Here is a 26,689-nt window from a genome sequence, read left to right on the forward strand (position 1 = left end):
TTTTTGGAACATCAGTGACATTTATCTATTCCTGAGACACCATAAATTTCATAGCGGACCTGACTTTGTGTAGTAGCTGTGCATGTAAATGTGTTTTTGAGAATATACACTTAGCCTTATTTGGAAACACTTCACACGATTCACAGAATGTTTACTGATTTTGAAAATAGCCTTCCCACTCCCGTACTCACGATTTTCTTCTTTCTCATCATTCACAAATGCACGTACTCACTGTTTCCTCAATAAAGCACCATTTGTCTTTATAATAGGTTGTCATGGCAGTTAGATAATTTTAGCATACATAAAGAGTGGGCTGATTGGTCTCAGTGAGAAAGGAAGTACTTAATTTTTGCATAAAACATGTAAAAGGCTTCTAGAAAGCTGAATGAATTAATCATGTATACTAAAACAGTTCCAAAAAATCCAATCTGTTGATGCTGGCACTAACATTAATATAAACATGTATAAAGAACAATGTAACAGCTGCTTTTATATTGTTTTTAAATGTATAGGCTCAAGTCAAAAAACTCTATTTCACAAATAGTTATAAGGGAATATTTTGTGTTCGTTATGGTGGACATGAAATTGTTATTTGTTTCATTTTAATATATTTTTAATGGTTAACATTTTGTGAAATAGTGGAACAATCCTTAGTATTTGAAGTTATCAGTAAAACATACAAACATGCACTTTGGATGAAACTTACTGAATTTAATGTTTATAAAAGATAATTCTGCTAATCTGCTAACTTTGTTTGTTTTCTCCTCCCACACCCTTTACACACCCCTCACGTGTATTGTATTTACGTTGGGCTTATACATTAGTTGTATGTGTATATGTACTTGTAATGTATACTTCACGTCCACATATTGTTGTTTATTATGTTGTATACTGAGTATTTGGTAGATTATAAAACATAAAACCTGGCAATCTAATTATAATAATTGTTGCTATTGCATGCAAGAAATTGGTTTGTTGAAACACATTTTGGTTAGTAAACATAATCTGCATTTATTCAGTCTTTGAAAAAATCACAATTTTAACAGTAATGCAGAAGATTCATCAAATACTTTTTCTTGCTTCCTTTTAGAGCAATTGAGAACAGTTCATTCATACAGTACATTTGAATTTATGCATTTTTCAAACGCTTTTTAACCAAAGCGACCAACAGTATACATTTGATCAGTTCATCGGAAATAGAACCCAGGACCTTTGTGTTGCCTAGACAATACTCTGCCATAAAGCAACAGAGCAGCCTACAATTGTCCATATTAATCCAAGTCCGTCCAGCATCAGTATGATGCGTATCTACCACGTAGTGACATGTCCATTAAGACAGGATACAGCTGTTGTTTTTCTTCATGGTGGGCATTTTCTGCGTTCCTGGGGCTTCTATTGTCATGGTCTGTGTCCGTCTGCGAAGTGCCGGACTGACACGGCTCGGCAGCTTCACCTGTTGCAACAAGTCCCGAAACAGCCCAATGACATTCTCTCCGGTACGCGCGGAAGTTTCTACGAACCCCGCGCTCCAGTCCTTCTCCACGGTGCGCATCACTTCAGCGGTAGCCTGTCGACTCCGACAGCCCAGATCCCCCTTGTTCTCGATCACAGTCATGTCCGTGAAATTTCCTCCTTTCACCTCCAGAATTTCCTCACGGAGTCGTTGCACCTCCTCAAGGGAGCCAGGCTCGTCGGCTGCATACACGAGCGCAAACGCGTCTCCAGTGCGCATACACAGAGCGCGCATCGCTGGAAAGGCGTAACTGCCGCTCGTATCCAAAATCTCAATGCGCACTCTGGCATCGTCTGTGTCGTACTCGAGTGCATGCAACTCCTCCACGGTGCGAGTGTATTTTGAGTCGAAACGATCGTGCAAGAAACGGGTGATCAGGGCGGTTTTCCCGACCCCGGCAGCGCCAAGAAACACGAAGCGCACGGTGCGGTTCTCACGCACAGACAGAGACATCCTCCAAATCTGATAGCCTATAAGCTTCTAATAAAAGTCGTTTATTTATATAGGCCTATACAATGCACTTGAACAAGTTAAAGCGCCTGCGTTATAATTTGTAGATAATTTCTCGATGAAGGGAATACAAAGCCGTTAATTTGTTCCCTGAGGGCACTTGTCGCATGGACATAGGGCAAGCATTGACAAGACTGTCTAATTTATATTACCTGGCTGAGCGCCTACGTATTACCTGTAGCCAATGAAAAAGGAGTGATAGGACGTGTGGGTGCTGCAGCCTTTTACAGAAAAACAACTGCTATTTAGGATGGAACAGGCTACTTCAGGTAGATATTGCCTGTTACAAAAAGAGATAGGCAGTCTTGGTCTTTACTTCATTATTTAATGCATTATGCCCTTTTAAAACATTTGACTGCATTGTAAAAGTAGTAGGCCAATCATAACGTCTTAAAGAAAGGTGCAACACAATGTCACAGAAGAACCATTTTTGGCTGTATGATTCCATAGAATCTTAAACATTCAAGCTTTTCTGGTTTACAAAAAAATCAGTCTTTGCCGCGGAAGCGTTTTGTTACAATATGAAACGAAAGAAAGAAATGATTCTTTCTCAGAACCTTTGACTGAATAGTTATTTTGCTACGATCTGTATAAATTTCTTTATTTTGATGCACCCATATTTTGAAGAATGCTTGAAACCGAACATATCTTGGCCACCACTGACAACCATAGTAGGAAAATGGCTTTATAAGCTATAATGAATTTTTGACTACCACTCTTGGTTACAAGCATTCTTCCGAATATCTTTCTCTGTGTTCATCTAACCATAGAAATTCATACAGATAATGGTGAGTAAATGAACGCAGAATGAAACTAATTCTGTGTTTTTCCTGACACTAGCCTGGTTAGCTACGTCTATATAACACTGGGTTAATGATTAAACTAGTGTGTCAACAAGCCTATTATCTGAGCACTAACTTTTAATAAAGCAGAATGTTTATGTATTATCTGACCTTTGAAAGATGTTTCCATTTTTTATGATTTTTAATTACTCCTTTCTTCACAGACCTAAAGCAAAGGACAAGTCATGTCTCCAGATAAAAAACAAGATTTGTGCAGCACCAGCTACTCTCTTGGAAAACTTAATTAAAAATGTAAATCAATCAATATTATTTGAATCTCTAATTCCACAATGTGACTGTAATCCAGGAATTAGAGCACTAATTTGTACCTTGTTTGGTGATAACGTGTAATATAATAATGACCACATCTCCACTTTGGACAGAATTCAGGTCAGAATCCCCTGAGGTCAATTGTACGTCACACAACTGTCTCACGTTGGGGTTTCCATCTGATGAATATCAATTTGGTATCTGGTATCTGACGGTAGGCATGGCAATAGACAGAAACCTAGGAGAACCGATATTTTTCAAACAAATAACATGGTGCGTTTAGTTAAACCTGAAGGCTCACTTCGTATTTATATTTAACATATTTAATCTATCCATCAATCTTTCCATCCAGTAGATTAGTTATGCTTTCAGGACTTGCTTTTCAGCATATTATGGTCCAATTTGAATTTATGAGTATATTTATTAGAGTAGTCTTTCGACGTGGGTCTTTACCAAAACCATGTGACTCACTTTTCGTCATCATACAGGAAATGTCAGAGAGCAGAGGAGTTGACCTTTCCTTTGTAATCCCATGGATTAACATTTTGGTGGGCAGGTCTACATTCACTGCACAAGCAGACACAAACTCTTATAACACTATCACCTCACTGGAAACATGGCTTTGGAGTTCCAATGGCCTCCTACATCCCACACGGAAATGTCACACAGTCCACCATCCTTCCGGAGAACGTGTGTCCTCTCAGGGTTGGGCAAAAACTAGCTTCCTTGCAGGGAATGAAATGAACATTTCACAGGATATGGAATTTGAATTAAAAGAAGAGGAATTAGGAATTTCAAGAACATCATGACCTGGACCTACTAATGAGTTAATAAACAAGTTTAATACTCACCTATAAAACCAATATTTTGCCATGTTACAAAAGCATGTTTGTGAGTAATGCTTCATACTAGACTATCATGTATTGCTGTTCAATCTTCTGAAAACAGTTATATCAAGACACTGTATATCAAAAATTATTTTTCTTCACAGAAGCTCCTCTTTCAATTTCGTAGTTTGTTTGGTTGATTGATGTTATGGTCAAAATAAATTATTACGCATATTGACAATTGCCATTTCAACTAAATCATTCGTCAAAAAAGTTTATATTCTCCCACTAGTAATTGTATAATTTACACGGTGCACATTGCAGTTGCAATATGAAAGTAATTCGATGTAAACAACACACCAGATACACATGTGTGGATCCGCTGCCATGTGCAAATGGTAGTAGACATTACTAAAAGAAGTAAGAATCATCGTTCACTTACAGATACATTTATATTATTCTCTACAGGATGTAATGTAATTTATATTGTTTACATTAAATATGTCTATGAGCTTAATGTCACCAAGTAACAAGAAAGTTAACTGTATCAGCGTCAGAGCGCAGAGGATCCGACGATCTGTGATCGATCAGTTCTGTCTGAAGTCGGAAGTCGCGGGAGAATTGAGCAAGAATGGCTCTTGAGAGTCCGTAAACAAAACTACCCTTGGAGGCAGCACTTCTCTTTAAGGTATAAATGTCAAGTAAATGAAATAATTGTTGTTTGTTTTATTTGTATCTAAATTAATTTGTGTTTGACAGTTCTTTACGGATGATGGCACTATTAATAATGTATGATACAGTACTGTAAATATAGATCACAAATTACTTTACAGTAACGTTACGACATGGAGGAAGATAACGATGACAAAGAAACAGTAAGTTATACACTTTTCTATTAGGACAACTCATCCATGTTGTTTTGAACATGTTAAATTTGAACATGCAGAGGATTAGCATGCAGAGAAAACAACTTGACATGCAATCTGATAAAAAGATACAAAATGACATGTAACGTTACAATGGTAAAATCATCTAAAGCATCCTTGAGTATCTGTGTCATATAGATGTCTGTATAAATATTTCTGAATGAACCTTAGATATTATCTCTATGGTTTTACCTCCATAGTTATTATTTATAGTATATAAATGTATTCCAGCTAAACCATCCTTGTGGATGTTTTTAAGGTTAAAGTTTGTTTATTTAGTACTATGTGAGGCATTAAAATTCTGCTTATTTGTGTATATCACAAAGAACAGTGTCTGACTTATTTGTGGTTAAATTAATATTTTACAGTTGAGAAGGAGACTGGAAGTACTGAAGCAGGAGTATGAGATGACAGCACGAAGATTGCAGGTAAACTTTATGTATCTGTGAGTCTACAAGTTCACAGAAAACAATGATTTGTAATTGAACTATAATAGTCATATTATTCCATCATGTACAAAGCTGTTAGTCATTGTTTGTATTTTTTTCTTTCAGAAGGCAGAACACCGGGATGCAGTTCGCAGACAGGGCAGCGTATCACATCAGAACAGATTTACACTCAATGAATCATCACTATTCTGTACATCTTCCTCTGTGCTGGCTTCAGAACTTTCTGACAACCAAGATGCTGAACAGTTACGAACTAGTAAGTATTAAAGTCCAGTTTCATTGCTTTATCGTTCACAATAACCATATTTCCTGTGTAAAAGTAATATTTTTATGCTTCTCGAATTCTTCTGGATATTTCAAATTGCCACTATTCAAAACTTGAATCATTTTATCCACAATAATATTAAGGTTTATTTAAACAGGATATTAAAAAAGTGATTCTTGTTGTTTCAGTTGATAAAAGAAGCTCTCTGTTTTCAACCGTTGAGAAAATCCCTGCAATTCAATTTCAACTTGCCGAGATTGCGTCCACATCCCCTGCAAGCATGCGAAGCCCCACCCACCGTCTGCGTTCTAAGCGCAGCCGGCTGCGACTGCAGAACAAAGAGCGAGAGTCAGACACTGACTACAGCCAAGAGAAAGAAAGTCTCATTCAAGGAAAACAAAGTGGTTGCATGGAGGAAAAGGCTAAACTGAAAAAAGAAAGAGATATTGAGATTTTACCATGTAAAGTGGAGAAGAACAAGGAGTTACCAAAAAAGGGAAAAAAAGATGATACAATTGCAAAGGAAACACGGAAGCTACAAAGGAGTGAAAAAACTGAAGTGAACTGTGCAGACAAAACACTGGTTTCAAGTGATGAGAATAATATGGCCTTTCATACTCTCAACATTTGCCAGAAACAGTTGCCTCCTCTCGGTAGTTCTAAAGAGTTACAGTCAAGAACAGCTGCGTATTTGGACCCCATCCAGACCTCCTCTTTACCTCCATCATCTGAGTCAGTACATACTGACAAATCATACGGGATGCTTCCTTCGGATTCAAATAAAAATATTAACTCTTCAGTTATGTCTGGAGCTCTAGACTCTTGTACGCTGGTCGAAGGTTTAACTTTTCCTGTGGAATATTATATTAGAACAACACGTCGCATGGCTGCATCTCAAAGTTCTGTCAATCTCGAGGCTGTCATTCTGAGCCAGCTCACTGGGGGACGGGGCAGACGCAAGCCCAGCCAATCGGAAATGCGTGGTAGAGGTCACGTGAGCTCAGAACGTCCAGAATCAGTACGCAGGTCAACCAACCAGACCGGAGGTAGAGGAAAAGGTCAGAGGAGAAGAGGGCGTCGTAGAACGACTATAGTTAGGAGTCCTTGTTCCAAAGCTGCTTCAGATTGTACAATATCACTTCCTGCAAGTGATTCACAATTGGAGAGTCCGTTTGGTATAGACTTAAAATCAACCCCTCAATCTACTGCTCAGTCAGAATTGGAGGAAAGGCCACAAGGAGATTCTCAGCCAATCCAGTTGTCTGTGCCTACAGCAAATTTGAATCCAAGTAAAGAGGACGATTTCACAAAAGATTTTAAGCACCTCCCAGATTCTCAGCTTTATTTTGAGTCTAAGCTCCTCACGGATTCAAATTTGTATCCTATATTCCGGAGGGGGCGAGGCCTCCAGATTGGAGAATACTCATCTCAGCCCCAGACATGTATGAGTAAAGATGGTAAGATTTCATATCAGAGCAAATTATTTTCACCTCTATGATTATTGTTTGATGCGGTCTTGGTAACGCATGTTTGTGAATGTGTTTTGCGTTTTTAGATCACTCACCTCTCCCGCCATCATTATCTTCACTCATTCAAGGTCTACCAGACACCAAAATTGGACTGCTGGCATCTGTTGACATCCAGGATTTCCACTTACCAGATGAGGATTTTGGTCAACTGAAGTTGGAGAAACTGCGTATGTCCTCTTCACTAGTGGAACCATTTGTCCATCGTGTATACAACACACGACGGAGCAACAGGTACCAGACAGCGTGGGGCAGAAAGGATAACGGTGGAGAACTATTTACTCCAGAACCTCCAACTAGCTTCACCCTTGAAGATAGTTTACCTCTTTGTCAGTCAGACCCTGTTGAACAATCACAGATTGAGATACAAAACACTGACCAATCGGAAAAACACGCTGACCATGTAAACAAACCAAACAGCAGATCCTCAGATCGGATAGACAGTGGAGAGGAACAAACTAGCACAATAATCAAAACAGAGAAGACGGCAAATGACGAACACACTGTAAAGACGCAAACCTCAGGAAACGAAAATGTGCTTAAAGTAGATCCTGAAGTGGAATTGCAGATGCACAAGCAAACGGATTCGCAAACCCTCTCTGAAAACAGCCGGCTGTGTCCAGCGTTACTAGATTTTAGTCCTTTATTGACGTCACACACTCAGAGAGGTCAAGACCATTCCCTGCCGTCTTTGGGATTGACCCCACATTTTTTAAGTCAAGGTTCACCCACAGATCTTCAACGTCTTCTCTTCTCTCCTGCTGACAGCCGTAGGTCTCCCTCTTCGAACATGCCTACAGGTTGTGTGTCTCCAGATTTTGTCTCACGCAAAACATGTGGAAATGTCAAGGCCAACACCTCTATGAAGAGTTCGGATCCAACCAAAGTAGAGGGAGATACTGAGACACAGAATCAAACTGAAGTCCGTCATGAAATTATTATGGGAGCTCAAAATAATGCAAACCACAGTGCAACAGGATATGAAAACTCAATCGTGCCAGAAACTGAAATGAAGGCTTTATGCATCATGGAACGTGAACAGAAATGCAGTTTTGATGCAGAAAACAATCCAGAATGTAAAAGTAAAATTAATTGCACATCTGAGATTGAAGTTCAACCTCACAATCTTTCTGAATCTGCAGCTCAACATACTGACCGTAAACACACTGACCTCAAGACTGAAACTCACAAAGGGATGGTTATGAATCAGTCTCAGTGTGTAGATGCATCTGGCTGTGCAGGTCATGATGAGGCGATCTCATTTGATACCTCCACCAATCAGCAAACGGAAGAAAAGATGGTGTGCACCACGAACGCCGATGAAGCGAAGGAACATGGCAGTGATTTTATCCATTTATCTCCTGTACCTACTATAATCCTTCCCAAGGCAGGACATTGTTCCTCATTGCTTCGGGAGATGCACACTTTCAAGGTACAGAAAATGACAGCATTTTATATATATTTATGGACATCATTTATCAGCTTCATAATCAAAGGATACATACATTTGTTCTCTTTGTTAGGCCCTTGAGGGTGGATGCGTCTTGGATTTGTGTTTCGTACGATGGACGGCGGAGGACTTGTGCATATGTGTGGCGGGTGAATGGAGTGTGTGCCTTTGGACTCAAAAGAAGGGAGTTCAGCTTTGGAGTCTTATACACACCTGGACATTTGCACAGGTGAATCAAACTGTTGCATTTAACAGCATATATGCAAAAGTTTTAAAGTTTACAAAGCGCTGTCTCTAAATTGACTCTGTGTTTGTTTTGTAGTCTGTCATGTCCTTGCAAGCGATTCCAGACTCCTCAGGTTTGCTTTGTGTAACACTGGGTGACTTAGAAATCACAGAAGCACGGTAATAAAATATACAATATAAGAAAAATTCTTATTTCTCTTACTACTAATGGAACTTAACGAGTGCTACAAAACCATATAATCATAGGCAGTTGTATACACTGTATTCTCACACCAATTAAAATGCTTTAAAATGTACAGTAAAAGCAAATTATCTGTTTTTGTAACAGAGTTCTTTGTTGTCCAAGTATGGATGGGCCGTTCACTCAGAATGTTGTGTGCCAAGATGCACTACAAGCATTGGAGGGCGTGTCTGACTGTCGACTTGTGTGCTGCTCTACCCCTGGAGAACAGCAGAAAGTCACTGTCATAACGTTATCCAAGGAGGGAAGGTAACCTGTCTGTCTGGCGATAGTTATGTATAGAAGTTAATAAGGATAGAAAATGAACTGTATATTTCCTTACTCATCTTTTTCATTTCAGGGTAGTGAAAACTCTTTCCCTGGTCCCTGCAAAACAGAACATTCGGACACTGGCAACCATAGAAGGGGAAAAAGATGCTTTGATTGGTTGGACAGAATGTAAAACCCTCCTCATATGGTGAGGATCGGATTAAAGGAGTAGTTCACCTTCAAATTGAAAGTTCTGTTATCATTTACTCAAGCTCTTGTCATTTCAAACCTGTATGACTTTCTTTCTTTCTTCCTAACCCTAACCATTTTTCTAAATATCTTCTTTTGTGTTCTGCTTAAGCAATAAAGTCATACAGTAAATGATGAGCGAATTTTCATTTTGAAGGTGAACAAGTCCTTTAAGTAATGCATTTACTTTTGAAAATCACAATATTTTACGCATCTCTCTAAAAATACATTTTATACTTGAAATATTTTATACCTCTTTAACTTAGGTTATACCCTTTCTAGAAGTTATTTGAATACGATACATTTTTATGCCTGCAGAAATTGAATAAAATATGTTTTTCTTCATATAAATCTCAACTTTTTGTTTTTCAGGAGTATGAAATCAGGCCATCTGCTTCAGACTATATACCTGGAAAAGACTTTGCCAATGACAAACTGCATGAGGGGATACTCATACAGGGTAAGTAAGAGTATTTCCTTCGTGCAAGTCTAAGTATGTGTTATTGTATAACCGTGTTTCCTTTTCTGTAGGGTGTGCTTTGTTTATTACTTCAGAATACTGGAAATGTATGTGAGGAAAAGAGTAACACAACCCTTTTTGCTCTGATTGCTACGAATCCCCTCACTGGCAAACACATCACACTAACCTCCATCAGCAGCCCCGCTCAACACATACAACAGTAAGACATCACATGTTCTGTGAAATGATTAATGTGAAATAAGCACACATAATTTCGATTTTGTTGATCTCATAAACGTCTCTCTCTCTTAGGCTGATAGATGGTGATGTCTTCGGATCTGGGCTTGTTGGCGTTTTCCAGTCTGGTCATATTGCTGTTTGGGATCTCAGAGGAAGGGTGGCGAAAGTGATCGGGGTGCTTGATGAGTTGTGCAGACTGGCTCGGTGGGCGGGGCCAGACACACTGCTGACTGGCTATCTGAATGGGGATGTTAGCGTGTTTCAATACAACACTGTATAAATAAGCATCAAATGATGTGTATTAACATACTTTATTTTGACATGATGTTCCCAATTCAATAATATCGCTAAATTGTCGTTCAGTAATAACATTGTTTAAAATTTAAAAATATTTGAGATACAGATATTGCCTTTCTAACACCTCAGTTTACTGGCACAGTCCTACACAAGCTCTTTGTTGTTTATACTTGATATGATTGTTACTTGAGGAAATATAACATATTTACAGAACTGTTTGGATATGACGTTTAAAATTTTACAAAATAAATGTATTTCTGTGAAACTGGTTTAAGCGCTTATAATTGTATGAAATGCTGAGAGAAAAAGATAGAAGTACATAATATAATAACCGTAACATTATTATATATGACCGAAAAAAAATATTTTGTACGAGCGAGTTGCGCATGCGCGTCCCGTGCATTGTGGGAGCGGAGTGTGAAACATGGCGGCGTCCATCGTTGCCCGGTGTGTCCGATCGCTGAACTATCGTTCATTGTATATTAACCGTTTAAATACTGCCGTTACATTAACAGCAGCACCGTTCTCTCACGGACGAGCATTTTCACATCTGAGTAACGGCCACAAGTCTTCACTAGCGCAGGTAAGTGAGAGGAAATGACCGATGACATCCAATGACCTACCCGTGTCTTTACTTAACACCACTTTTATCATTAGCGAAGAACCTTATTTCATAAGAGTGACTTTATTTCAGTTTCTGTTTTACACAAATAGAATAAATGTGAATTATATTACCTGCCGTACAGTGCAATCCAAGTTACGTGTTGACATGTAGTTCCCCTGCTATTCTTATGGTTAACAGTATGAAGCTGTTTAACATTAAAACTATTAAAAAATGCCTTTATGCAGTGTCTTTTAGGCATTATTTCAGGTGGATTTGATGGTTTTATTGATTCCCGTTTGTCAGAAATCATCTAGCATAGATTCCATTAAAACCAATACAATTCCCATTATAGCCATTAATTCCATTGCAATTCTTGTGATGGGTTGAGTAGTTCCCTCAAGGTATATCTTTTCTTAAAAAAATGACAATGGCATACACACATGCACATCATATAGTGTTAAATTGTTTTAATGTGTCCTGTATCTTCTTTTTGTAGATCTCTGGCAGTTTGCCTCAAGTCTGTCAGTGGAGGCAGTACGGTGATTTGCCTCCGTTAACACTAGAAACGATTCATGACCGTGTCCTCTACGTCCTGAAGCTTTATGACAAGATCAACCCTGAGAAGGTAGATACTCCATCAATACAGTCCTCAATATTTTGAACTTGTACCCTGTAGTACTAGGTAGACCCAATGTTCAATAAGCCTTGTTTCATTTTATTTTACAGCTTCAGGCTACGTCTCACTTCATGAAAGATTTGGGACTGGACAGTTTAGACCAGGTGGAAATTATCATGGCCATGGAAGATGAATTTGGTTTGTACCTATATAATATGTTTAAAATGTAGTTTATAATGATTTATTTCACAGATGTGTCGTTTTCTTGTACAAACTATAATGTGACTGTAATATCCAAAGATTATTCACTTCAGCTGTAATTTGTAAATATTGTATCCTTACTTATGGGGTTATAAATAAAACAAAATCAGCTCTATTTTGGAAAAAAATCGAATACACCATTATACACAAAAAACGTGTAGCCTATAGATGATTGCACAAAACAGTATTCTTTAAAAACAAAGACTTGTCAGTATTTATGCAATTGATACCATGTGTTCAGGTTTTGAGATTCCTGATGCCGAAGCAGAGAAGTTGATGACACCCCAAGAGATTGTTCAGTTCATCGCAGACAAGAAGGATGTCTATGAATAAGCATAAATATTCACTGTAAGTTTGGTGACAATTCAAATGTTTAAAACCCAAATGAAAATATTTTGTGTTGAACGTGAACATTGTTTTTCATCCACATTTAAGAAACGTTCGTCAAATGTCGAAGAACATAAATGTTTGTCACAAACTGTTTATGCCTTTTTTTTTATTTAGATAAATGTTTAAATCTTTGTTAGAAGATTTTGTTTTGGGCTGTTTTATTCTGATTCTGATTCTGTTCTACATGCACAAGTTTCTCATTCATCCAATAAGAGTGTGCAAATAATGTGAATAAATCATATGAAAACTACAATAATAAAGAGTTCAAATCTCTTTTAAAGGGCCTCATTTATTTCTGTTTTTAGGAACCACAATGCATTTGGAAACGTCAGTCACACTTGGCATGTTACTGCATATGCCAGGATATAGCACCACCTACTGGAGATACTAGCCAGGCTTTTAGATGAGCTTTTTCCAGAGTTGGTGCCAAAACATTTTTTGTTCAGTACCTAATCTTTACCCCCTAAACTTAACACTTATAAAGCTAGTAAAATCTCCCACTACAAATTTCACTCACCATAGATCAACAATTATTGTCATGTGGCTGAAGTTAATGATACTTCTACATTCCCGTGTAATGGATTTAAAAATCCCACATTCACACGTTCCACATAAACATATTCCCGAAATGCCAAGTGCACATTTTGGTATACATTTAAAGGTTTTATGCATTAATCTAAATCTTTGTATTTTAATTAAAGGAAAATTAACGCTTTTATTTTTTTGTTATTCCAAACATGAATAACATTATTTAGAACATAAAAGAAGATATTTTGAAGAAACAAAATATATTCCAATTGACTACCATTATATGTGAAGTCACATACAGGTATTGAATAACATGATAACTTTTTATTATTTATAATTGAACTATCCCTTTGACATTTATGCCAATATGTATTGTAGACTATGGAAATTTTGATGTCAAATAACAGATGAATTGTTAAAACACACAAGAGACATTGAGGAAATCTGTGAACTAAAATCTTGGGTTGATGTTTAAGTTTACCACAAGTTAGATTTACCAGCATATCTTCGCTTCGCTTTCTCTATGACTTAAGTAAGCCTGTGTTTCCCTTTAGGTGTCATAAATCCCTGTACCTCCCTCTGTGTTTATGTGTGTGTTAGTATGTCAGTGGATGTCTCTGAATGTACCTCTCACTGTGATGATGAGAAGCCAGGGCCGGACGCTCCAGGCATTTCCTCTTCAGTCCGTGAGTGTTGGGGCATTTATGTGCATATGAACATGTAAATACCCTCATTATTTTAAGAAGTTTATATACAGGGTATTAACCCAGGCATCAAAACCCAACCTCAGCAGTCTAGGTACACGTCAACTGTGTAAATAATGATTCCTGAGTCCTGCATGTTAATCTGTTTTTGAGTTTAAATTGGGAGCACACGCTTGTCAGGGTGCACTGTTTTCATTCTTAAACATGTTTACTTTTAATCATCTAAATGAGGGCATGCCAAACCGTACTGTACTATGAATTCTAATGGTTGTCAGTATTAAACATTCTAAAATTCCCTGCTGAAAAAAACAATAGAAACCGTTAAAGAAGTTGTAATCGTTTTGATGGTTTTAAAGGAATTTGGAAGTTTGTGGAAGCTGTAATGGAAGCTGTAATGGTGTCTACTGGTATGTAATGAATTCTATTGGTGGGATGTAACATCCTACTTGATTAATGCCACAAACACAATACAAAAAGGAATTTTGTAATGGTTTTGCTGGGAAAAGCTACTGTTGTAATGGTATTCGAATGGAAACCTTGATGTTTCTATTGAGTCTATTGGGTTTCTATAGTTTTTTTCATTAGGGTTATTTTATGTAGTGTGTTTTTGTACCCTTATTATAGGATTTATACTGGTTCCCATCTGCCACATAGCACCCCACCAATAGAACGCAACACATTTCCAGCCAAGACCCACAAAGGTCATTATTGTTTCCATTAAAACCAGTACGATTCCAATTATAACCATTAAATCCATTACAATTTCTGTGCAGGTTTCAGTTCCTTGCTGAAAACTAAAGAAACCCAATAAAAACCATTACAGAAATTCAAATGGTTTCCATTAGAAAACTCTTACAATCCATTAGCTTTTTCCATTAAAACATCATTACTCTTTGTATAGTGTGTTTTGAGCATTATTCCCGTGGGATTTGACATCCCACCAATAAACTCCATCACATACCAGTAGAACTGTTTCCATAAAAACTGTTAAAACCATTGTAACTAATGGTTTCTATTGTATTCTTTCTAGCAGGGTTCAGCTGCACTTTATATATATGCACATTTTATAATATAAACAAACCCTGTAAATTTCAAAGAAAGGTTTTGCATTTTAAAAATGTAATACAATTAACATTTCCCCAGGATGTCCCCATGATGGTTCTATTAGATTTACCCTAATAATTCAACTTCAGTACACATACATATACAACCTGGCTAATAAACCTAACCTCAAAACTCCCTCTGTCCCGTTAACAGCTTCCGTTTCTGTTTTTTTCCTCTTGAGAAGATGCCTAATCGCATTCATATGTTGACCGTTCTGTCTACACCCCAGTGAGCGCGCACGCTCACGCGCTTTTCATTTAACAAGCCTGTAGTCAGCTGGTCAACAGGGATGAACTTCACTCTTCTTCCAAACTGTCGATTAATAGTCGTGGGGGACCTTTTGACCAGCGTGAGATCAGAATACACTTTATTTTAGTTGTGTTAAATATTCTTTATGGAATTAACCGTGAGGACGGATTCCTTCCTGGGATGTTTCGTCTTGCAACATGCGTCGTTTTGTGTTTCTTTTTCTATTTGTTTTCGCGCAAGGTAAGACTGTTAGGCTACTACAGTACAATTATAATGAAGTTGTATGGCACCATGTTATAATATAGGCTACTTACAAGAAATGACTTGAATTCGACATTTTGTCATTTTCTTTAGTTTTGCAACTATGGGGATGTTACCAGTTTTTTATGAGTTACATAATAGGCTTTCATTGTTGAAAAACACATTTGCTGAGTGATTTTGATGTTTCTCTGCAGGTAATGCGCTCTTAAAGATCATAGAGTGTGGAGGTAAAGTCAATGTTTGTCGGGACAAGAGCGGCTCTATCCGGTATCCTTCACATCCAGATAGCTCTGTATTTAAAGAAAGTACCGATAACAGCACTTGCACTTGGATTATTGATTCTTGTGTTAATCAGTCAGTTCGGATAGAGGTCATTTCTCTTGGTAATGGTTCTCTTGGGATTAAATTTGGAAACGAGGTTGAACAGACCTACGAAAGAGATGAGAGCGCGCTCTTCTCCGGGTCTGGAAGAACCATAGTTCAATGGAGGACTGTCGAAACTTCAGCTGCATTATATCTGAGTAAGTGTATTAACTTCTGTCACTTATAAAAACAACATAGTTCGACTATTGTAAAGAGATCTTAACATTTGCATACATGTGATTCCATTCTTAGAATATTTAGCATACTATTATACAACTTTACACACATACTGTATATAGTACTGCATAATAATACACAATTTACTACAGTTTGAAAATACTACAGGGGAATAAGTTAAATATACTGTATATAATTTTGTATGTATTCAAGGTCAGTGAAGTATTACATGAAAGTTATGATGGAAAGTGTGAAGGTCAATGTGTGAAGGGTAGCCTATTTCCTTTAGTGTTGGAATTCTGTGTCTTGAATAGTCTAGCAATTCCTGTTTCCATTCATTTGTGTGTTTGCGTGTGTGTGTTTCACAGGATGGAATACGTCAGACACCAGTCACGATCCCGCTTTGATTCCTTACACATATTCTGATGCCAACCCTGTATCTCCCTCTCCGAGTGGATCAAACGGGGTAACCTATACCCCAGACATTCCACAGAGAACACACATTCCCAAAACAAACACTCCCAGAGGTGAGAGTGTACAGCAGAGGCGAGGCGTGTCTGACCTGGCCGATAAGAGCAGACCTCTTTTTCCGCAGGAAAACACGAACAATGACCAGGAAACAGCTGGAAAACGGATCTCTGACCTCTCCCTCGTTGGCACAAATTCTTATTCTGATACACACAGCGGGACAGACTCAACCTCTGCCTCTAACACTCATGAACCTTTTATAGCCTGGTCTCCCACCGCTGTCCACTCATCGTTGCTGCCTTCACGCACTACACCCAAAGAGTCTAGTGATGTTAAAACAAGCACACTGTCACGTTTGGACACAAATTCTGTGACACAATATACAGAAAGTTCACAGCGCATGGACACAGAAAGTCTGTCGAATACACCCGCCAAGCGAGGTGATGCAATGTTTCCGACACACAGCTTCCTTTCGGTTATTACACATGTTAGACCAACAAGTCTGTTCAATAAAAAATCTAAACAAGCATTTCCTACCACCAAAGCTGAAGCAACCACATCGACGCATCCTAATAAAGCCGTGCTTCCATTTTCAGAAAGTATTGGAACGAGTCAATTCGATTCGGAGGCTTCAGCGATCACACATGAAAACCGAGTTATAAGATCAGAGACGGACCGAACAAATCGCTTTCCGATGATTTCTCATCCAAATGTCAATATTACTAATTTATATACAGCAACATACAACGATTCAATAACTGTTGCCACAACGCCTGTGGTTTCAAAGTTTCCAGATGTCAATCAAAGCAACCCATTGTTGTTCCCTCAAAGCCACACCACCCACGCAGAGTCTCTCGATTCTACAAGTAGAATGACTGTACCTCAGATGAACGTTTCCTTCCTTTCTACAACTGAGAATAAGCCCACAACCTTAAGCTTAAGCGTGTTTTCTACGAGGCATCCGTTGCAAAGATCACAAACCATGCAGCCTTTAACGTCTTCTAAAGAGTCAACCATCCACACTTCACACACCATCCAAAGTCATGACGATACAAGCACCCAACAAACCAGCTCAGCATCCTCATCCATCTCTGAAACCGAAATCTCTGACTTAACATCACACAATGATGAAAGCAGTATCTCCTTCACATCACCTACATCTCCAGAAATGACCCCTGCTGGTTCTAGTACGTCAAAGGGGGGCACAAAACCACTTCCTTATGAAAGTGATTGTCGCAACCTCACGTGCACCCCGTACGTACCGTCTACTGTCCAACAAAATGAAGGAAGACTGGGGAATGAGGAAAGCACAACTCCTCCATCAATCCCTTCATCGGGTTCTGTCAGTCCTCGGATGAATCCTTACGTGACCTCTGACCTCACTGTTGAACGCATCACTACAGTGAGATCTGAGAGCCGCACAGATTTAAAGGAACTTGATATTTCCCCCTCACAGGTCCAGAATACCAACACACGCACAGATTCTCCGCAAACCGAGCTTTCAAATACACCAAAAGTCTCTGTATACACATCCACCCCTCAGTATTGGCCTCCTTCGCCTTTAGAAACCACACAGACTAATGTTGACTTTTCCGTTATGACCCACACAAACAGTCCAACTTGGAGAAGTCTGACAACTAATTTCAAGACGACACATGGCAATGACGTTCATACTGGATCAATAGAGAATACGAAAGGCATCACAACTCCCATTGCGGCGTCCAAACTGAGCCCATCATCTGTTGACATCAAATCTACGCAAACCTCCGAGCTCAGTACGCCTGTCAGCAGAACCACTTCAAGTGCTGTTTATCCTCCAACACAAACTACCGAACAGTCCAAGATGATTCCGCATGCTGCATCCACAGAAAATCCTTCAGTTCAAATCCATTCACATTTTCCAGTGACACAGCCCAGCACCATCATACCTCCAAAACATACGACCAAGAGCGTTCATGCTACTCGGACCAATGAACACACAATATCTACACACGCAGTCACTCAGACATCTCTGATCCAGTCTACTCCATCCAACTCTGACAGAAAGTGGACGCACACAAGGCATTATTTCATTTTGGAAGACCAGCCGGCAATCATCAAGGGTGAGTAACATATGATTGTTTACTAACATGATGGATGCAGGTGTCTCTATTGATTCATTTTAATAAGCTTGAAGGATAGTTCCCCCCCACCAAAAATTGGTCAACCAACTTTCACCATCTAGACCAGAACCTAACCAGCCTGGAGCGGCACGGCAATTCACGCTGTCTGCTGTCCTAGAGTGGTTTAAGCTAAGTGAAGTTTGGAAAAACTGAGATGATTCACGATTCTGCTAAATTAGATAATTAACTTATGTCAGACTTCCAATTTAGACTGATTCACAATTTTCCACAATTGGATCACATTTTTTCCATAAAAAATCTGCTGTTTTCCAGAGGAGACATTTCAAGTACTCTTACAAATCACATTGGAAGAAGACTTTCACACCAGCATAAAGCTGCTTGAGGTAAAATATTTGCCTTTTACTTTATACATTATCAGTCGTTGTTATATGTATATTAGCATTACAATGTTTGGCGCTCATTCAATCCTACAGATGGAACCATTTCTGCAGAGAGTCCCAGGGTACCACAGTCAACATTTCACCTGGCGCAGGTAAAAATGTTTGTTACAATCTGCTTAAATACATAAATGAAAGCCATTAAACATGAAACAGATATGGTAGATTGACTTACTTTTTGCGTTACAGATTTTCTTTTAACAGTATTTAAGACGTTTTGATATAATTGCATGACTTTTTCTGACTCTGAACCCCAAGTTTGTAAAGTCCCAGAAATTCTCAAAAGATTTGCAGGGATTTCATTACATTTTGTTTGATATATTATCAATTTTAAGTTATACAAAAAAAACAGTGGCGCTATTATAAATGTATTACTTTAAGTTGAAACACTGATAAAATACCACTTCAACATTATGCAGGTCATTATAAAAAGGGATTTAGCTCAAAAAAAAACTATTGGTCTAAAAATGTGTGTCTTGGTTTTATTTTATACATTTTTATTTGTTTGGTCACCAGTGGTCCAGTCCTGCAAACGGTGGTCAAGTTCCAGACAGAAAAGGCAGTCCACTGGCTGGGGAGGGCGGAGTCTCTGTTACAGGAGGCGGGATTAAATCCATTGCCAAGGCTATTTGTGGGTGGAGTTAGAGTGAAAAACATTACAGTTGGAAGTGAGTGACTGTTGAGATGTTAAACAAATGACAAATCTTATGTAGTTGCTGGACGTTATTTTTAACATATCCATCATTGTGTATTAATGCACAGGAAAGCATGTTTACAAAAAAAATACAATATTAGATTTAAAATCACTAAATAATATAATGATTTTTTAACTGATTATATCTGTCTTGGATAACATTCATTTGTATGTCAACATATCATGCTACATAATCATTATCCGTACTAAAACTTTGTCGTCTTCCTTTAAGGTTTGCAGACCGATGTTTGTGATTGGCTGTTTGAATGCCCATCTGGCTTTCAGTGTGTCTTTTCAAACATCAATGCCAGCTGCACATCTGTGTGCCACTTTGACTACTGTAAACATCAGGGCATCTGTGTGCATCGCCCCGATCAGCAGCCTCTCTGCCAGTAAGTTACATTTGCATATCACATACATTCGTGTTTCGATATATGTTTAATGAATGCACATTTTGAAGGTGTCCCGTCGGAGAGGATTATTGGTTCATGGGTCAGCGCTGTGACCTCCGGATGACCCGGCCCCGGTTGGTGGGCGTCTGCTTTGGGGTGCTGATCGCTATTGCAGCAGTCATGGCCCTCCTATCCTATCTTGCAGTGCGGCGTTTTAAAAGCATGCTTATGCAGGCCAAAGTGGAACAAACACGTAGCAGGTATCATGCACACAGAATCAAAACAATCTCTGTCTAAACACACACCCATGCAGTCATTTATTAGCTTGTAGCTCAGATTGTGTTAATGGAAATAGCTTGCAGGAAGTTGCCGGCCAATCAAAACAAACCATGGGTTTGGATAGCGCTTTTTAAAGAGACAAAGCATCAGGTGTGCTGAATAAGACCACATAAACACTTTGATTCATTTTCATTCATTCTTTTACGCGTGTGTGTTCAGTTATCGGAGATTTAATCATTTTGATGAGCTCTCGGCTCGGTTTTGGGGAAGGTCCTGGCCGGGCTCAGATGATTCTTTGGATAACCCTGCCTTCACCCGTTCTGATGAAGTATTACACCTAAGAGCCCTCGATCGTACCTGCTGTTACCATGACGACACGCTTTCTGTTGTCTCCACATACCATGGAAGTGGAACACACCTCAACACTATATATCCTCACAGGTACTATAAGAGTATTTATGTGCTACCATGGGTAAATAAAACGCATTTATGTTTTATTGGTTTGTGTATTTATGGATCCATTTTATATCAGAATCGCTTAAAATGCCATAAGATCATCTAAAAACTAAAATGAAAAGACTTTTAAGAAAAATCTTCTGAGTGTTGTTATATATATGTTTTGATGCTAAATGTAATTGAAAGTTTATTCAATTGTAAACCAGAACTTATTTTCTGTTTTATCACAGCTTTATTAATATTTTTAATGAGCTTTTATTTGTATGTTGTCATGTTAATTTTAGTTTAATGTGCTTCGTTTATTTTTATTTTATTTATTTTTATTTTGATGAAGTTAAATTGAGTTTTTCAAGTAATATTAAGGGTAAAATTTTAATTGATTGAATTTTTTAATTATTTTAACAGTTTTAGTCAACTATATTTATATACTATAATAAAAAAAAATATTAAATCTATCATATCAGTTCTTCCCCTAAACAAAATTTGAGTTAACTGGCTTTTTATTTAAGTCTTTAAGGATTGATTAGTTCTCTATGTTATGAAATCACAGTATAATTATTATTAAGTTAACTTTAATAAACTTCTGTGTATATCTGGCAGCTCTCAGTATGGCTGGGATCTCAGCAATTGCAGTTTAGCAGACGGTGTGGTGGATTCTGGGAAGGCTAGCGACCTGTCAGTCTGTAGCTGGCCGATTGAACCCATTCAGTGGACACCATTTCCATTATTACAGCAGCTCAATAGAAATACTACACCTGTAAGTGAAACACAAACACACATATACATCTATATTGATTTAATTACAGGTAAAGACAAAGAACTGTTGTTTATCTCCAGGGGAAAGTATCTCGTCCTCGCTCTTACTGTGAAGGCATGGAGCTGGTGGATTTGGAGAAGAGTTGGACATCCTAACGAAGACTCTCAAAATGACCCCGCAATAAGCCCTAGCCAATCATCATGTGTTTGGGGGAATTTTTGGATGTATTTGCCATATTGACAATTCATGCAGAGAAACTCTCATAAAATCTCATGTAATGATAAAATACTTTTATTGGGATCTGCTCTCAGCGTCCTCGGGCAATTCTGCACAATGCTCATGGAGTTGGATAACTGGAATATCTGCGTAATGGTCAGTCATCATAACTGTATTTTTTCTGCTGGTTGTTGGTACCACACAAACTAACAACAAAAGGACATCATGGGCAGCTGTAAGACAAAAAAGTACGAGGCCCTTGATTTTAAAATAATTCATGCTTGTTTACTATTGGCATTTGCTTATTCTAGAGCAGTCACAAATAAAATATGGTGATTGTTCTAAAAGAGATAATACTTGTTTTTCATAATAAAATAGCGAAATCTTAAACAGCTCTTTTTTTAGCTGGACAAAATGTGATTTTAGGAGAAACGTGTTTCTGTGTTATCTGTCAGGTAATCAGGATTTTTGAAGAGTTTGGTTCCAAAATGAGAGAACTCTGCTTTTAAAAATTGTCAAAAATCATGTTTTTTATTATGTTAACATGTTTGTACTGTGTTTTCTTATGGCTTAAGTCAAAACAAACCAACGGCGGTTTGATTGATATTATTTGGAATGCACAATAAAAAAAGATGATTTTTGAAAATGTTATCTCATTTTTGACAAACTCTTCATTTAATGAAATGCTTTCAATGAAGGAGACTGCCAACACAAAGCTTCATGATCTGTATAGGAAATAGTGACCCAGACACTGGAGAGTCACTAATGTCACTATCATGCTCTGTTCTCATTGTGTCCAAAATCAATACACTTAACCCCAGGCTTACTCCCGGGAAATCAGTTTTATCAATGATTGTATCAGTTCTATCAGTAAAATTGCCTGCTAAATGGTAAATTACAAAAACATATAAGTGCATATTAAGTTAAAATTCAAATGCCTTTACTCAATTTATATCTTCAGTTATTACACAATAAGAACGACAATAAGTCAGGAATATACTGTTCAGTTTTAAATCACACCATTACATTAAGTTAGACTGTCGACCACAAAAAGGTAATACACATTTAATGTGTGCATCGTACATTAGGTTATCTGACATCATACTGATGAAATATCAAAATATAAATTCCTGATTTCATTATCCACATGAATTTTTAAATGAAAGATTAATACAGTTTTCCTTTTTGTGGTCCTCATGTGTTATCTATTCACTAAGAATTTAAGTATTCTCTTCTGCATCTATATATAGAGATAATAGCAGAAGGTACAGTAAACAGCACCAGTGTCAATCCACTTCATTATTCCGGTAATAATATTGAATAAATTAAAAATTGCATTATGTTGCATATTCATATAGCAGCAGAGATTTTAAGCATTTTTTTGTTTTTATACTGGAGTAGTTCTCCTTGTTGCAGTGCCATACGAGGCCTCCTTCACAGCGCTTTGTGTGTGCGCGATATTATTCCCGATAATCTGTGCGCGGACCGCGGTTGTACTGCGATTTGCGCAGCCTTGTTTATAGTTCTGTGACAGTGTTACTCCGTTTTCTGACTTGGCTGAATTTTGTCCGTGTGCATTTAAATACCCAAACCCCTTTTCTGAGCTCAAAGAGTTTTGTATTGAAACTCCTGTTTCTGATTTCGCAGAGCTTTGCGCGGACAAAATATGAGGCTTCACAAAAGTATTGTTGGCGATGGCAGAGTTGTGGAAATGCGCAAACCCGCGACTGGTACTAATTAAACTGTGGTCTAGTGCTTGGGTCACTGTTGGTGGTAGCCCGCGTCCCAGCGCGTAGAGTCCGGGGTCGTTCCCCAGGCGAGCGGGAGAAGGCTCGCGCGATCGGGAGTCGGATGAGCGATTTTGACCCTGTCTCCAGCGGTAACGAGACCTGTAGCTTGTGCTGCGCCGAGGGTGCAAGAGGTGTGTGCCGGGATGGAGAGAGCGATGTGATCGCGCTCTCAGTACGCGGTGCGTATCGATGAACAGGTGCACGGTGAGGACGCCAACTGTCTCCGCTATGATGAAGGAAAGCGCGCCGCAGTAGAAGCTCCAGCCGTACCAGTGGCTGCGCTTAGAATCGCTCTGGTTGGGGTCGCCGGCGTTGGACGAAATGTACACGATAATGCCAATTATGTTACTTAGACCTAGAAACAAAAACAGATATATTGTTCTATGAATGCAAATAAATGTAGTTAATGCGTGTTTGTGACACAAACAGCAACAGAAACGCAACTCGTCATAAGAATAATACATATATTTGGTTAAAGTGCCACCTATTGGTTAAAAGTATCAAACTGAAAAACACCTATACAACTACACGACTAGTTTATAATAGTAAGTCTTTTTCATTATCGATTCGACTACCCCCAATGTGGGTCATACCACTGACAACTCGTGTGAGCACGAGCTCGCTCAAGGCTATTCAGGATTCACTGAAAGAACACATTTGATTTATATATGGTGTTAAAACGTGTGTAAGTGTGTGTACAAACCAGCCGAGACGAAAAAGATGCCCGCGCTCAGGATGACGTTGTGTCGGCTCTTGTAGAATTCACTTGCAGCTACACAAACTCCACCAATGAACAGCAGTCCAACACTCAAGATAGGGAAAAGACTTGAGGCGCGCACAGCACCTGAAAACGCACGCACACTCACGTTTACAAATGAGGACATTCCACAGAATTCAAAGTGGTTCTCCAACCCAACCCTAAAAGAAAACTTTCTTCATTTAAAAAAAAATAATTTACTTTAACCTGTTTTATAGTGTTTCGACAAATACAGATTATATAGGCGTGTTCCTTCAGTATATGTCTTTAAAAAATATATTTTCCCACAATTTGGACAGGTATGGTGTGTAGTAAAGTGTGTGATATTTATGATGGCAATGTGAATGTTTGTGTGTGCCTTGGTAGAATGTCTACAGATACTTACGCAATAGATATTCAGCAGCATCTTGTTCATAATCCGCATCCTCTGGGAAATGATCAATGTTCTTACAAACCCCTTGGAATACGCCTGTAGGAGACACACAGACTTCCAGGAATGTTCCCAGTCACACATATGGTCAATTAACATATGGTCAGTTAACGGCCAATGCCATTTTCCACATGGTTGGACTAATGCTATCAAATCATTAACAGTATCAATATACTCACATTTAATTACACACGGACTGCCTTTCAATTTGGATTGAAACTGGGCAACCTTTAAACTATGACTATTTGTTTCTCTCTAGCACTAAGTGGTTAAGTAGTTATTACAAGCCATATGAACAATTTCAGTATATTCGCATCTATTTATATTCGTTGTCATTTGAGCTGAGCTTTTATTTTTATTGTGTACGCATTTCTATTTCCACCTCTGGGAATTTTATTTCATGGCTCTGTGCTTGTACTCTGCACAATGACAATAAAGTTGAATCTAATCTTACCTAAAGGTCTAAAAACAAAACACAAGGATCTTTTTACTTTTATCGTGATGCAGATTATATTGCCGCATGCTCATATGTGTGCGTAAAGTTGCCGCGTAAATCAAACGTAGACCTCTTTGACATCTTGATGTGTTTCCTTCTTAGAGTACATAGTCGGGAGAGTGTTTGAGGAAACCATCTATCATGTTTTCTTGTCTTCTTATAACATAAACTATTTGTTTTTCGTGTACATTTTAACGCGTAACGTGAATGCTGTCGATTTGATGTCCTTTTAACAGCGCGCACGCTTCATTACACGTTCCATTCAATGTATCGACGTTGAACTAATATAGGTCAGAGAGTGGGAGAGATGGTTCGAAACTACAGAACCATTTCACAAGTAAAAATAAATAAATCCATAAATACTTATTATTTGGCACGGATATTTTACCACTTTAGTCATACACACATTCGTTACCTTCCATGCAGCACTGTCGCCAAAGTCCTGAATGCGTGAGTACCTCTTCATTCTTTCGGTTCGTGTCATTGTCACTCGCGCTCTTGGTCCTGCAAACCCCACGCGAGTATAACCAGTAGTCCGTACCCACGGCGATGGTCATCAGACTGAAGGCTGCGAAAGCCCCGGCCGTGGTGACGAGCATCTGCGCTCCACGGTTACACACCTTCATCCTTCGCTCGAGAGCAGGGTGTGTGTCATTCGTGAACACCAGTGACCAAAAGAAGTTTATCCACATGAAGATTTATTTGTGTTTTTTTAGCTTTCACCTAAAAATGACCATAAAATCATATTTTTTTTCCCGTGAGGTTTTGGCACGGGTCCCTCGTGCCGTGCGCTCCAGACTTTTACGCGCAACGTTGAACGAGTTCTTCAAAATAGATAACTGGGGTTAATTCCATCTATTCAATCTGAATTCAAATAAATCCTCATTCCAATGCTCCAATTCTTCATTAGTTTACCTGACACATCAAAACATGTCTTGCTTTGTCCAGGTCCAAGAAAACCTTCCTTCAAAAGTCATTGTGATGATAAAAGTTCCTCTCCGTGTTTCTTGAGTTAAAACCAGTTCTTCCATGACTGGTCACTCTTTTGGTTGTGTCTTTTGTTAGACCTCTACACATCATGCTGTGGCTATAAAGCACCGCCTCTTCTTTTGCGCTCGATAGTAGACAGGAGACAGAAAGTCCATGTTACCAAGTTACGCAATGCAACAGAATAGCTATAAATATATATAAATAAATTAACGAGAGCTTTTTGTCATTTTTGGTTTCATCGGCAAAAACCTTTAAAAAGTTTTTAGAGCAACACTTGAGCGTTAAAGTAGGCTCCCTGACAATCATTTATAGCAACTAATGGTATTTTTTGCTTTTTGATATTTTTACTTTTACTTTATAAATGTCACTTATTAGATGGAAATATGTGAAAACCAATAGTAAGGAGCTACACCAATCGTTAAAAAAGTATTTTTTAAACAATAAATAAATGTCTTACATTTATTGTAAGACGCTCTTCTCCCAAAGTTACTTAAGGCATCACTTCACCTAAAAGTACCCTAATTCTAATTAAAAACTGTGTGAGACTCTTTCTTCTGTTCAGCACAAAAGAAGATATTTTGAGAAAT

The 26,689-nt window shown here is 38.3% G+C and overlaps 5 protein-coding genes across 9 annotated transcripts; 3 read left to right on the forward strand and 2 right to left on the reverse strand.

Annotated features, from left to right (window-relative positions):
* Positions 1–1,169: 1,169 nt before the first annotated feature.
* On the reverse strand, positions 1,170–2,997 carry rasd3 (RASD family member 3). The gene has a single exon (XM_056735218.1). The coding sequence runs from the start codon at positions 1,964–1,966 to the stop codon at positions 1,331–1,333; it is 636 nt and encodes a 211-aa protein (XP_056591196.1). The 5' UTR covers positions 1,967–2,997; the 3' UTR covers positions 1,170–1,330.
* Positions 2,998–4,554: 1,557 nt separating this feature from the next.
* On the forward strand, positions 4,555–10,782 carry palb2 (partner and localizer of BRCA2). Of its 2 annotated transcripts, none has more exons than XM_056763470.1 (13): positions 4,555–4,650; positions 4,796–4,837; positions 5,257–5,316; positions 5,443–5,593; positions 5,791–7,059; positions 7,158–8,560; positions 8,652–8,807; positions 8,901–8,983; positions 9,153–9,314; positions 9,406–9,522; positions 9,936–10,023; positions 10,095–10,243; positions 10,336–10,782. In XM_056763470.1, the coding sequence occupies exons 2-13, from the start codon at positions 4,808–4,810 to the stop codon at positions 10,541–10,543; spliced, it is 3,876 nt and encodes a 1,291-aa protein (XP_056619448.1). In that variant the 5' UTR covers positions 4,555–4,650; positions 4,796–4,807; the 3' UTR covers positions 10,544–10,782. The 2 variants fall into 2 exon arrangements, with proteins under 2 accessions (XP_056619448.1, XP_056619458.1); XM_056763480.1 differs by having other exon boundaries at positions 4,576–4,650; positions 4,722–4,837.
* Positions 10,783–10,958: 176 nt separating this feature from the next.
* Positions 10,959–13,526, forward strand: ndufab1a (NADH:ubiquinone oxidoreductase subunit AB1a). Of its 3 annotated transcripts, none has more exons than XM_056734508.1 (5): positions 10,959–11,143; positions 11,661–11,789; positions 11,891–11,978; positions 12,283–12,389; positions 13,514–13,526. In XM_056734508.1, exons 1-4 carry the CDS (start codon positions 10,985–10,987, stop codon positions 12,372–12,374), a joined length of 468 nt encoding a protein of 155 aa, XP_056590486.1. In that variant the 5' UTR covers positions 10,959–10,984; the 3' UTR covers positions 12,375–12,389; positions 13,514–13,526. The 3 variants fall into 3 exon arrangements, with proteins under 3 accessions (XP_056590486.1, XP_056590477.1, XP_056590472.1); XM_056734499.1 differs by lacking the exon at positions 13,514–13,526 and adding an exon at positions 12,737–12,874; XM_056734494.1 differs by lacking the exon at positions 13,514–13,526 and having other exon boundaries at positions 12,283–12,711.
* si:ch211-14k19.8 (mucin-2) lies at positions 12,766–22,263 on the forward strand. 2 transcript variants are annotated; one of them, XM_056734474.1, is made up of 12 exons: positions 12,766–12,850; positions 13,560–13,645; positions 15,472–15,798; positions 16,186–18,387; positions 18,721–18,791; positions 18,882–18,940; positions 19,362–19,513; positions 19,772–19,931; positions 20,000–20,191; positions 20,430–20,651; positions 21,267–21,423; positions 21,504–22,263. In XM_056734474.1, the coding sequence occupies exons 2-12, from the start codon at positions 13,561–13,563 to the stop codon at positions 21,576–21,578; spliced, it is 3,702 nt and encodes a 1,233-aa protein (XP_056590452.1). In that variant the 5' UTR covers positions 12,766–12,850; position 13,560; the 3' UTR covers positions 21,579–22,263. The 2 variants fall into 2 exon arrangements, with proteins under 2 accessions (XP_056590452.1, XP_056590463.1); XM_056734485.1 differs by lacking the exons at positions 12,766–12,850; positions 13,560–13,645 and adding an exon at positions 14,650–15,256.
* Positions 22,264–23,026: 763 nt separating this feature from the next.
* cacng3a (calcium channel, voltage-dependent, gamma subunit 3a) lies at positions 23,027–25,738 on the reverse strand. Its single transcript, XM_056734461.1, has 4 exons — positions 25,528–25,738; positions 24,572–24,655; positions 24,133–24,273; positions 23,027–23,784 (listed from the first exon to the last, which is right to left on the reverse strand). Exons 1-4 carry the CDS (start codon positions 25,736–25,738, stop codon positions 23,027–23,029), a joined length of 1,194 nt encoding a protein of 397 aa, XP_056590439.1.
* Between the last annotated feature and the right edge of the window lie 951 nt (positions 25,739–26,689).

Source organism: Triplophysa dalaica, chromosome 2 (assembly GCF_015846415.1).
Source record: "Triplophysa dalaica isolate WHDGS20190420 chromosome 2, ASM1584641v1, whole genome shotgun sequence".
In the NCBI taxonomy this organism is placed as follows: Eukaryota; Metazoa; Chordata; class Actinopteri; order Cypriniformes; family Nemacheilidae; genus Triplophysa; species Triplophysa dalaica.